The sequence below is a fragment of the Hemiscyllium ocellatum genome, chromosome 3 (genome assembly GCF_020745735.1).
Source record: "Hemiscyllium ocellatum isolate sHemOce1 chromosome 3, sHemOce1.pat.X.cur, whole genome shotgun sequence".
Classification (NCBI taxonomy): Eukaryota; Metazoa; Chordata; class Chondrichthyes; order Orectolobiformes; family Hemiscylliidae; genus Hemiscyllium; species Hemiscyllium ocellatum.
The window spans coordinates 138,556,203-138,568,225 of NC_083403.1; the positions used below are offsets into that span (position 1 = coordinate 138,556,203).

The following is a 12,023-nucleotide window of genomic DNA, read 5'->3' on the forward strand; positions in this document are numbered from 1 at the left end:
TGCTTTATCCACCATTTTCTGCCTTGACCTCATTGCAGCATTCAGTATCACTTCCTTGATTTTCTTCTCTGTCATTCAGCTTAGTAGAATTTTATTTGATGTTGCTATTCTTAGCTATCTAAAACATTCTCCTTGATTTGCATTTTCTCTGCTAGGGTCTCTCAGCCATCTTCTCCCTATCGTTTCACTTAATCTGTTGCTCTTTTGGACAGTACCATTCCTAGGTTTGGGGTCAGTTGTGCACTGATGGCATCCAAGTCTGAGCATCTTCCTCAGTTAGTTGGTTGCTATCACCCAGTGTTGAATGAGCCATAATTTCTTCAGATGAGCTAAAACTGAAATTATCATTTAATCCCCAACTCTCGTTTTCTGCTTAGCCACTAATTCTTATATGCCTGCAGTTGTTGTCATGGTCTGAACTAATTTACTTTCAAATTTGTCTTATTTTACCTTGAGTTATTTCCACAGTATTGCTAACCTTAGTTTTCTACTATTAAAACAGAGATCTTTTTACAAGTTTCCATCCTTTTCAAAGTGTGTCACATTTGAACCATATGTACTGTGTCCTACACAGAGGCCTGTTCACGAACTCACATTGGCTCTCTGTACCTCAGCAGCTTCACTGTAATTTAATTTCCTGATGTATCTCAAATTGACTACAGTCCTACCTTCACTGTCTTCCCCACCTTCAGCTCAGCCACTATTTATACAAACAGTGAATCCTGATGGTATTAGAAATATTGATTGTGTAACTACAGTCTGAATCAATAGGTAGAACCCATCCAGATATTAGTGATGAATGAGATTCACCAAAGGAGATCTGCTGTTCTTCCGAATCAAATTATTCTAACACACTAGATAAGCATTAGACAAGGGCAGCATCACGTTTATATCTGGATGTTATGTAGAAGTAATGCGGTAACAGTGACTTTCTCTGACCAGTCTGTGCAGCTATTTATCCTTCAGCTAAACAGTTGTCTTAAGTGCTTTGCCTTCTCTTATTTGATTTAATTTCAGTCATCGGTATAATCTAGCCTTAAATATTGACTTATGCTTTCATCACTAATGGTGTCTCAGTTCTCTGAGTTGAAAAAGAAAACAGTTTCTTCTTGCTATCTGTTCATCACATCCTTTCATAACTTCAAGCTCTATCAAATCACACTTTCATCTCTGATCTAAAGGATGATCGTTCATTTTTCATGTCTTTCAATTATGTTTCTATTTCCTTATATCAGATAACATACCAGTGAATTAGCATTGCATGTGTTTGCCACTCTTCTTATAGTGTAGGGCTCAAAACAGCATGCAGTACTCCTGTTCTGGTCTTAGAAAATTTTAAAAATTCATAATTGCACCTCAAGTTAGTGCAAAGACAATTTAAAAAATACTAACATTTATCATATTTCTGCTACCATCTAGCTTTGATTAAAAGCAGTGTAAATAGAAATCAATATTTTTTTTTAAAAAAAGCAATGAATCAATTGTATTTAAAGTAAACTTTTTTTGGTCATGTGCAAGAGAAGTCATGCCAAAGTCTAGCAGAAGAACAATCAAAGTCTCAGTAATATCGATATGGTTCATTGCTTGTAAATGAATTGATTTTTCATGCATGGGAAGTGCTAAGTAAAATGAACTTGGCATTAAATTTAGCTATGAGCTTTTGATGTATAATGGAAGAGTTTGCAATTGAGTATGACATACTTGTTCCTCCCCTTTTGTACTCTCAATTATTTGCTCACTTAACTGCTTAGGCGCCATGCAAAACTTTGAAAAGCTTTGATTTTTGACAGCTGTGCATTCATCCTGTCCATTCACGTGTATATTTTGGTTGCCATCCTATATTAAATCCATTACTTTGCATCCTCTTTCTCAGGCTCCTTTCCTTCATGCCACCCTTGACTTCCTACCTTTTCATTTTTCCACTTATACTTTCTACTTTCAATCAATTAATACTCCTACACCTTTAAAGATGTTCGTGGCTTTTTACAATTACTGACTTTGACCGTATCTTCCTGCTTGGCTAAACTGTTCTAAAGGTTAACCGCATTTCTAATTGCTGCTTCTGTTGGTCTCACTCCACGCTATCTGTTCATTTTTGACTTGGCTACACTTTTACAGCATCAGCCCTACTCATTTAGTCGTAGTGGCCGTTTGACCTCGATACACCTTGATCTCGTCATGGCATGGCCTTCCTCCAACTAACATCGTTGCCTTTTGAGTATGACTCTGTTCTCGCCTGTTTGGCTTCAAACACATTGCATTCCTTATTGTTTGTGTCCCCAGATTCCACTTTTATTTATTTCCGTGATGCTGTTCTTTTTATTTGCTGATCTTCTCAAAATGTTTTACTTGCTTCCAAACAACTCAAGAAACTTTCAGACACCTGTACTAATTTGTCCTCCTTCAATTTGGTATCTAACTATTTAACTGTCTATACTGAGGTTTTGGATTCTATATTAAAACCACAATGTAAATTTAGCTTGCTCTTCAACGAGGGCCAGTAATCCTTATTTAATTTCTTTTCTGCACTTGATGAGACTGTGAATCATTCTGCTGTGTACTTTGGATAGGTTTGTTATGAATAGAAAGCTTTACTGAAAGCAAAAAAAAGCTAAATGACCATAACTGATATCTCCAATTTTGCTAACTCCACTACTGGCAACCTTGCCTTCATCTGGAAGGACGTGGGTTCTGGAATTCCGTCCTTAGATCTCTACACCTCTCTACCTCTTCTTTCCTTTACTACAATCCTTAAAACATATTCCTTTGCCCAAATGTAGGTCCCTGGCTCAAATATCTGCTCATGTGGCTCAGTTTCGATTGTTTGATATCATTCCTTGACATAAGTAAAGCATGTTTGGTAAGTTTTACTGATGTAAAGGCACTGCATTAATAGTGGTGTGTTCATAGTATGATCAAGTGCCAGCATTAAGACCAGGAAAATACCCTGGTTTTCCAGAATCATGTCATGGCTGCAGCACAACAGTCTCTCCAAGTGAAAAGTTCTGCCATAGGCTGTACACCGTAACTGCTCCCTGCTGCAGAGTGACAATGAAAGAAAGGACATTAGTTGCAAGTTTCACTGTAAAAGTTGTATGTGAATTCGATGGCTCATTCTTGTTTTTAACTCTAATTCCCAACACTTTCCAAAGATGATTGGATAATCAGTGAGCAAAGTATCCTGCCATATTTGGATATTTATCAATTAATTCAGAACAGCTACTCTGTTCATATGAAATGTAAGAATCCTGGGAGGAAACCTAGATATGAGGAGAATAACTCCAAAGCAGAGACATAATGCGCAATATGTTTTCTGTTATATAGCAGAAAAATGTAACTAAGTGTCCTTGAGTGATCTCAAGGTGTACATTATTAAAAATTGCCTCCTGTAACTTCAGGATTTTTGTGGATTTACATTTTTGATTTTAATTCTCAAAATAATTCTTTAGATGTTTCAGGCTTTCATTCGAACTGCAAAACTCTTTAAAAATAGACAATATTTTGCTGGCAATAAATGCGAAGTACTAAGTGGAAAAAAGTATGCTAGCCTCAGAATATTCATTTCTGCTGAGTCTGGTGTATAAATGGAGCTGCTGATAATGGTGTTTCCTATATCATTTTATTGTATTGTCACATAGCAACTCACCATATAGGCAACCTGCAAGGATCAAGTACTGAGAGAGTAAAAAATTTAGCTTTTGGTACCTTAAATGTAGCATTTTAAAAATAACTGAAGTTGGTGTAAAGAATACTAGTTGGAAAGAGTACATTCAGTGAATATGTTTTGGGTTAGTCCTTTAACTGGAAATATATTCAAAGTGTGGTCTGCTGTATACTTGACGAACTTTCTAATTCAGCATCAAAACGTACATTTTACTAGTTTGAAACTCTCTGTTTAGGAGACTGGCAGCATAGATGTGAATCTAAAAGCATCAGTGTACTGCTTTCTGCCACCAGTTTCCTATTGATTTCAAGATCAGAATTGACTCCATTGGTGATTGGTTGTTCTTCAAAGCTGAGAAGGAGCTGGGATAATGCAGTTAGCGCTATGTCAATGTAAGACAGCAGAAAATCCACCTTCTTTCTTCTACTAATCATTACCGGCTGAAAGTGTAGTTTCTGGTCAAGCATAATCCTCCCTCTTTAACTGTTTAGGATCATATGTGGAGAATGGCTATTTTTCTGAGGGACAGAATAATACGTTTCTAATGGAACTTCAGTTCATTTAGAACCACATGACTGACAATAAGTTTCAATGAATCGTTCCATATCGTGCATCATTGGCACAGCCGTGCATATGTATTCAGAAATGAAACATTGCGGAAAATAGTGAACAGGTTCTCTCTCTCTCTCTCTCTCTCTCTCTCTCTCTCTCTTTCTGTCTCCGCTGCAGCTTTCTTTTGTTTTTCCCTCTTCCTTCTTGCTGTAAAGCACTTTGGAATAACTGAGTAATACAATATTTATAGACCAGATGTTTGCACACTTAGATCAATATTCAACATGAATGAAAAACATGAAAGAAAACTATATACAAAATTAAAGACAAAGCACAAAAGGCTTACATGAAACACCATAAACGAAAAATTGGGGGAGCAAAAGCAAGAATTAATGACCAACTGACATAGGAGCATTCAGCCCATTGAGTCCCTCTATACCATTCAATAACTTTGGCTGATTTGATACCATTCAACTCCATTCTCCCATAATCCTAATTCCCTTAATAGAAATCTGTCTACTTAACAACCCTGTCCTGACAGCCCCCTGTATAAAGAATTCGATGAAATCACCAAACTTTGAGAGAAGAAATTCTTTCTCATTTCTGTCTTAAATGAGCAACTCCTTTCTCTGAGATTATAACCCTCTGCCACACTCCCCCACAAGGGAGCACCTGCTAAGAATCTTATATGTTTGTGCATAGTGTGGTATGTGAATGGAATGAGTTGCCAGAGGAAGTGGTGGAGGCTAGTATAATTGCAACATTTAAAATGCATCTGGATGGGTATATGATTAAAAATGGTTTGGAGGGATATGGGCCGGGTGCTGGCAAGTGGGGCGAGATTGGGTTGGGATATTTGGTTGGCATGGACGAATTGGACCGAAGGGTCTGTTTCTCTGTTGTACATCTCTATGACTCTATGGTCTCCTCTCATTCAATGTTCAACTTACTCAGCCTTTCCACATAGTAAATCTCTTACGTTGCCAGGATCAACCTAGTGAACTTTCTGTGCACTGCTTCCAGTGCCAGTGTATTATTCTTTCTGTAAGGGGACCAAAACTGCACGGTATTCCAGGAAATGTCCAATTTGTACCTTGTATTTGGAGTATTGCACTCAATTTTGGGGACATTACCTCAGAAATATTTGCCCTGGAGTGTCTTCGAAAGAGATTTCCAAGGATGATCCTAAGAATGAAAAGGAATGTTTGAGGACTCTGGATTTATATTCTGAGTTTAGAAGGATGAGGGGAATCTAATTGAAACATATAGAATACTGAATGGCCTGGACAGAGTGGGAAGATGTTTCCATTGGTAGGAGAGACTAGGACCCGAAGGCACAGCCTTAGAATGAAAGGAACACCTTTTAGAATGGAGTAAGGAGAAACTTCAGCCAGGGAATGGTGAATCTATGAAATTCATTCCCACAGAAGGCTGTGGAGGCCAGGTCATTGAATATATTTAAGACTGAGATAGGTAGGTTCTTGAGTATCATGGGGATCAAGAGTTGCGGGGAGAAAGTGGGAGAATGGGGTTGAAAATCTTATTAGCTGTGATTGAATGGTGGGACAGACTTGATATGGCTGAATGGCATAATCTGTGTTCTTGTGGTATAGTTTTAGCAAGACCTTCCAAATTTTATGTCCAATTCCCTTTGAAATTGCCTTTTTTATTATCTGCTGAACCTTTTTATGATCAAAGCAGCAGGACCCCAATTCCCTATGTGCTGGAGCTTTCTATGGTGTTTCCCTACTTAAATAATATTCAGTTCTTCAATTCTTCTTGCCAAAGTGCATAACCTCACATTTTTAAGCATTACAATCCAGCTGCCAAGATTATGCCCACTTGATTAGCCTGTCTTTATCCTTCTGTAGACTTCTTGCCTTCCCACCTAATACATTCTGCACAAGCTTGATAATAAATTTACTTTCTCCATATGAAATAATTCTGGTCCCAACACTAATTCCCATGACATGACATTAGTTTTGGTTATCATCCTGAAAATGCTTGCCTAATCCCAACTCTTGAATTAATTAACCAGTCCTCTTTCCATGATGATATGCTGCTTGCACCAACATGGGCTGTTGGCAAAGACAAGGCGCTTCTAAAGTAAAAGAATGGGTAACTTGTGAAGACCATTAAAACATTTCAAAAGTGATCCTTTTTCCAAGATAGCGAGGAAAGATATGGTAAGTAGATGTGAAAGTATAAAGGTAGCATCAAATGAAACAAAATGAGAGTGATACTGATTCTCCGTATTTCCATGCAGATTTTCTGGAAGAGTGTTTGATTGTGAAGAGACACTCTACCTAGCTTTAAGCAAAGTTGATAGAGGCTATTATAAGTGTGTCTGTTATTGTTCTCAGCTGAAATCTAGGCCAGCATAGACTGAGGATTGAACCTGGTCTATGCTGATCTGTATAGTTCATTTACTAGTTATATATTATACTCCAAGTTTTTGAGATTAAATACAAAGACTTGATACAGGCATTTCTATTAGGCACTTTTAAATATATTAGAAACTTGTAAATAGAATAATGCAGTTACTAGAAATATTGGTGCATTGATATTGAGGATACTGAATAGTTTATTTGTATAGTATATCTGCCTTAGTGGCTTTGTTTCATTAGGGTGCGGGAGACACTGAGACTGATGAGAATGAGAAGGCTGATCAGAAAGGGAAATCATCACCATTCGAGGAAGATAAAAATAGAGATCTGAAACAAGGAGATGATGATATTTCCAAAGCTAATGGGCTAGTTTTGCAGAATGGAATAGATGCAGACTGCAAGGACTTCAAGTAAGTGCCTTATTTTGGTATTTGTAAATTTTGTGAAGATTGCTAAATTGCTAGATTTACTTTCCAAAATAAAGTGACAACTATGGTCCAACAAAACACCAGTTTGTTTCCAAGCTTTATAGTAATTGTACTCTGGAGGATTCATTAAGGTTTGTATAAGAATGACTTTGAGATTACCTCTCCAAGGCAAAGTTGTCATTGTGGTCCAGCTATTCAAGCTGTTGTCTACATTTGGAGCTTTTTAAAGTTTCAAAATCAGCTGCTGGCATGGAAAATTTGAGTTAAGGTCTAGATAGGCAAAGTCATGTGGTAGCAAAAGAAATTGTGGAAATTCAAACAAAGCAATATTTTTCATGCGAACAATTCAGTTCATTATGAACTAAGTGTCTACTTTTCCCAGCTTTAGTGCTGATTGTAAGAATGTCTGTGCCATCATTAGATAATTGCCTTTGGGAAAATTAAGGGTTTTGGCCTTTTCCCCTCCATTATTTAAATATCACGTCTGCATGGTCATTTCCAAGCGGAATGCTCACTTGCTACTTTGAGGGGATATCAAGTTATATTGCCATTAATAATATTTGTCTTCTGTTACAAAACTTAACCATCTTGATTTGTAAACAACAATGCCATTTTTGGGCTTAAGATTTAAAATAATTTTGTGTTTTATTGCCATAGTGCATACACCTTAAGTTTGATATATTGGTCATGGAATAATTGTTCTGACAAGTCTGTGTTTTGAAACTTGTATTCTTACTGAACAGTTGTCTAGCTCTATTTGCTACCTTTCTTATATAATTGATGGTTTTCTGATGAGTTTAGGGGAAATTGGAAGAGAAAAGCCTTAAAAGAATTCAGCATTGCAGTGCAAGATATTCTGAACTAAGGGAATGATACATTTGAGCATATAGTGTGGACATAGTCTTTGAGAGTGGGAATGTCTGGAAAATAACTGCTTTGCTAATGAAAAATGAAAACATGCAAACCCTGTGCATTGTAGAGTAGGGAACCATTAAATAGCACTTTCAATTAACGTAAAGCTACATTTGTTCTTGGGAAACTTTTAACATTCCCTTCCATTTAATTTAATCATGAGGGAAGACTATAGGGAAAGATTAATTGCCCTTGATTTAATTGAGGTAATGTCTCTTGAACAGTAAATTCATTGTCTTGGTGTGATGTCAAGGCTATGGAAAATATTTATCTGAATTTATTGAATCATAGCAGTATGTATGAATGTCGAACTCTTATTGTCAGACTACTCAGCTGCCAATGTGACCCAATTTGGAGTAAATGATGATGAAAATTTAGTTAGGCACTGCTTTAAGTTTAATATCAGAAGTTTGGTCTTCTAACCCAAATAATAAGAGCTGTAACTACTGAATGACTGCTTCAGATCTAAACCATGCTACTGTTTGTGGTACTATTTAGCTTAAAGAAAAATAAAAGGTGCGATGCAGGAATTAATTCTAAAGTACCTGATAAATGCCCTGATAACAGAATAATTTTTTAATTATTATTCTCTGTCATGTCTAAATCAGAAATAGATTTATGTTCTAATAATCTGTGCATTGACACCTTTGTCATGAATGTGCAATAGAAAGCACTGGGGCCAGGAATTTCATTCCAAGTAAGGGGTGCAGAGTTGGCAGAAGTTTGGTTCCATGAAACTAACCTTCAAAAGTAGCTGCTCGCACTTCTCATTTTTGCTTTGGGTTAGTCCCTGGTTAGATTAAGAGTCAGGATAATCTCAGAAGGACTATTGAGCTGTAAGGTTCAGAGACCGACAGGATGGACAGCTTGTCTCTGGTATCAGACACTGTCGAGAATATGATGGTAAAAATCAAAATATGGAAGATCCCTCCAGCCTTCACTCCACGCACTCCCTATGCCCTATTCATGGCACCCCATGGTCATTGCTCACCGCATGGCCTCTTATTGTTGCCATATCAACTTTATGACCACCCTCGCTTATTCATGCCCTCCACCCACTACCTTTGGTTCTTGCAGTACCATGTCAGCTCACCCAGCATATGTCATGTACACATGGAAAGACCGCAGGATCCCATGCTGAGATGACACAAAGTTCTAATTATACTCATTCACTGTTATGAAGCACGCCCGCATTAAAAAAATCTCTTTACAATATTTACATTTCTTCAGCATGTAAATGTTTTATGACTAACATTCCTTCAAGAGTAACAAACCTTGGAATTTATAGTCCCATATCAGAGTCCTCATTGCTTTTAGCTGTCAATCAAACTGAATGAAAGGAAGACCACTGTATTAATGGTTGGATGTGAAACCTTTCGTGCTGCAGAAATGAAATAATGGAAATCTTCAGGCTTATGTCACCGTACAGATTTAGATAGCAGGCAGTCCTTTTTAACATTCCAGATTTCCGTTTTTCAAATATTCAAAGAGTATTACTCTTAAATGTCTTGATACTTCTGATGGCTTGATTCTGTATAGATCCTTTGACAGTTTTGATAGGTACTTTTGATAGGTGGGGAGGGGTGAGAACCGAAATTGTAGTTCCAGTATCCAGGAGGTTGAGAGAATTGAGGTCAGAAATGAGATTTCAAGATTGCAAGAGTTCACCAGCAAGCAGGAACGTGGTTTGAAGTGTGTCTGGAATAAGGTGGGTGAACTTGCAGCATGGGTTTGTACCTGGGACTTCTATGTTGTGGCCATTTCAGAGACCTCAATAGGATAGGAATGATTATTACAGGTTCTGGGATTTAGATGTTTCAGTAAGAACAGAAGAACAGTAAAAGAGGGGAAGGTATGGCATTGTTAGTCAAGGGCAGTATTGCAGTGACAAAGGACATTTGAGGTATTATGGGCTGAGGTTAAGAAACCGGAAAAGAGAGGTCACCCTATTGGGTGTTTTCTATAGGCCTCCGAATAGTTCCTGCGATGTAGAGGAAAAGATAGCAAAGCTAATTCTGGATTAGAGCAAGAGTAACATGAGGTGGGCACAATTGAAATGTAGAGCTTATTCAAGGAACAGCTATTGCGTGTCCTTGATAAGTATGTACCTGTCAGGCAGGGAGGAAGAGGCCGAGGGAGGGAGCCATGGTTTACTGAAGAAGTTGAATCTCTTGTCAAGAGGAAGAAGATGGCTTATGTTAGGAAGGCTTAGGATGCATGAGAGTTACAAGTTAGCCAGGAAAGACCTAAAGAGAGAGCTAAGAAGAGCCAGGAAGGGACATGAGAAATCATTGGCAGAAATGACCAAGGCAAACCTTAAAGCTTTCTATAGGTATACCAGGAATCAAAGAATGACTTAGAGAAAGATTAGGGCCAATCAAAGATAGTAGTGGGAAGTTGTGTGTGGAGTCACAGGAGATAGGGGAAGTGCTAAATGAATATTTTTCGTCCGGATTCATTGGGAGAATAGAGATACAAGCTACTCGACTACATAGGATTGCGGTTCACAAGGAGGAGGTGTTAGCAATTCTGGAAAGTGTGAAAATAGAAAACTCCTCGGCTGGATGGGATTTATCCTCATTCTCTGGGAAGCCAGGGAGGAGATTGCAGAGCCTTTGGCTTTGATTTTTGATATCATTGTCTACAGGAATGGTGCCAGAAGACTGGAGGATAGCAAATGTCCCTTTGTTCAAGAAGGAGAGTAGAGACAACCTTGGTAATTATAGACCAGTGAGCCTTTCCTCAGTTGTGGGTAAAGTGTTGGAAAAGGTTGTAAGAGAGAGGATTTATAATCATCTAGAGAGGAATAAGTTGATTAGGGATAGTTAACATGGTATTGTGAAGGGTAGGGCATGCTTCACAACCTTATTGAGTTCTTTGAGATGATGATCAAACAGGTGGATGAGGGTAAAGTGGTTGATGTAGGGTATATGGATTTCAGTAAGGTATTCAATAAGGTTCCCCATGATAGACTATTGCACAAAATACAGAGGCATGGGATTGACGGTGATCTGGCAGTTTAGATCAGAAATTGGCTAGCTGAAAGAAGACAGAAGGTGCTGGTTGATGGGAAATGTTCATCCCAGAGTTCAGTTGCTAGTGGTGTACTGCAAGGATCTGTTTTGGGACTACTGCTGTTTGTCATTTTTGTAAATGACCTAGATGAGGGTAAGGAGGGGTGGGTTAGTAAATTTGCATATGACAGTAAGGTCGATGGAGTTGTGGACAATGCTGAAGGATGTTGCAGGTTACAGAGGGACATACATAAGCTACAGAGTTGCGTTGAGAGGTGGCAAATGGAGTTCAATGCGGAAAAGTGCGAGTTGATTCACTTTGGAAGGAGGAACAGGAATGCAGCGTACTGACTGAGCTAATGGTAAGATTCTTGGATGAGCAGAGAGTTCTGTGTCCATGTATATAGATCCCTAAAAGTTGTCACCCAGGTTGATGGGGTTGTTAAGGCATATGGTGTGTTATCTTTTATTGCTAGAGGGATTGAGTTTCGGAGTCACAAGGTCATGCAGGTGTGCAAAGCTCTGGTGCGGCCGCATATGCAGTATTGCGTACAGTTCTGGGCACCGCATTATAAGAAGGACATGGAAGCTTTGGAAAGGGTTCAGAAGTGATTTACTTGGATGTTGCCTGGTATGGAGGGAAGGTCTTACGAGAAAAGGCTGAGGGCCTTGAGGCTGTTTTCGTTGGTGAGAAGAAGGTTGAGAGGTGACTTACTTGAGACATATAAGACAATCAGAGGGATAGATAGGTTGGACAGTGAGAGCCTTTTTCCTTGGATGGTGATGGCTAGCACTAGAGGATATAACTTCAAACTGAGGGGTGATGGATATAGGACAGATGTTAGTTTCTTTACTCAGTATTAGGGGTGTGGAACGCCCTGTGTGCAACAGTAGTAGACTTGCCAACTTTAATGGCACTTAAATGATCGTTGGATAAACGTATGGATGATAATGGCATGGTGTAGGATAGATGTGCTTCAGATTGGTTCCACAGGTCGGTGTAACATCGAGGGCTAAAGGGCCTGTACTGCACTGTGGTGTTCTATGTTCTGTGAATGGAGGAACT

The 12,023-nt window shown here is 38.5% G+C and overlaps 1 protein-coding gene across 5 annotated transcripts in view; it reads left to right on the forward strand.

Moving 5' to 3' along the window:
- LOC132834733 (pumilio homolog 2-like) overlaps positions 1 to 12,023 on the forward strand; it is a 125,350-nt gene that overhangs the window by 52,698 nt on the left and 60,629 nt on the right. For 4 of the 5 annotated variants that reach the window (XM_060853702.1, XM_060853712.1, XM_060853719.1 and 1 more), the window contains exon 6: positions 6,844 to 7,013. The exons of the other annotated variant lie outside the window; for it this stretch is intronic. In XM_060853702.1, the coding sequence (XP_060709685.1) occupies positions 6,844 to 7,013 (170 nt within the window). The remainder of the gene's footprint in view (positions 1 to 6,843; positions 7,014 to 12,023) is intronic. 5 annotated transcript variants of the gene reach the window in all.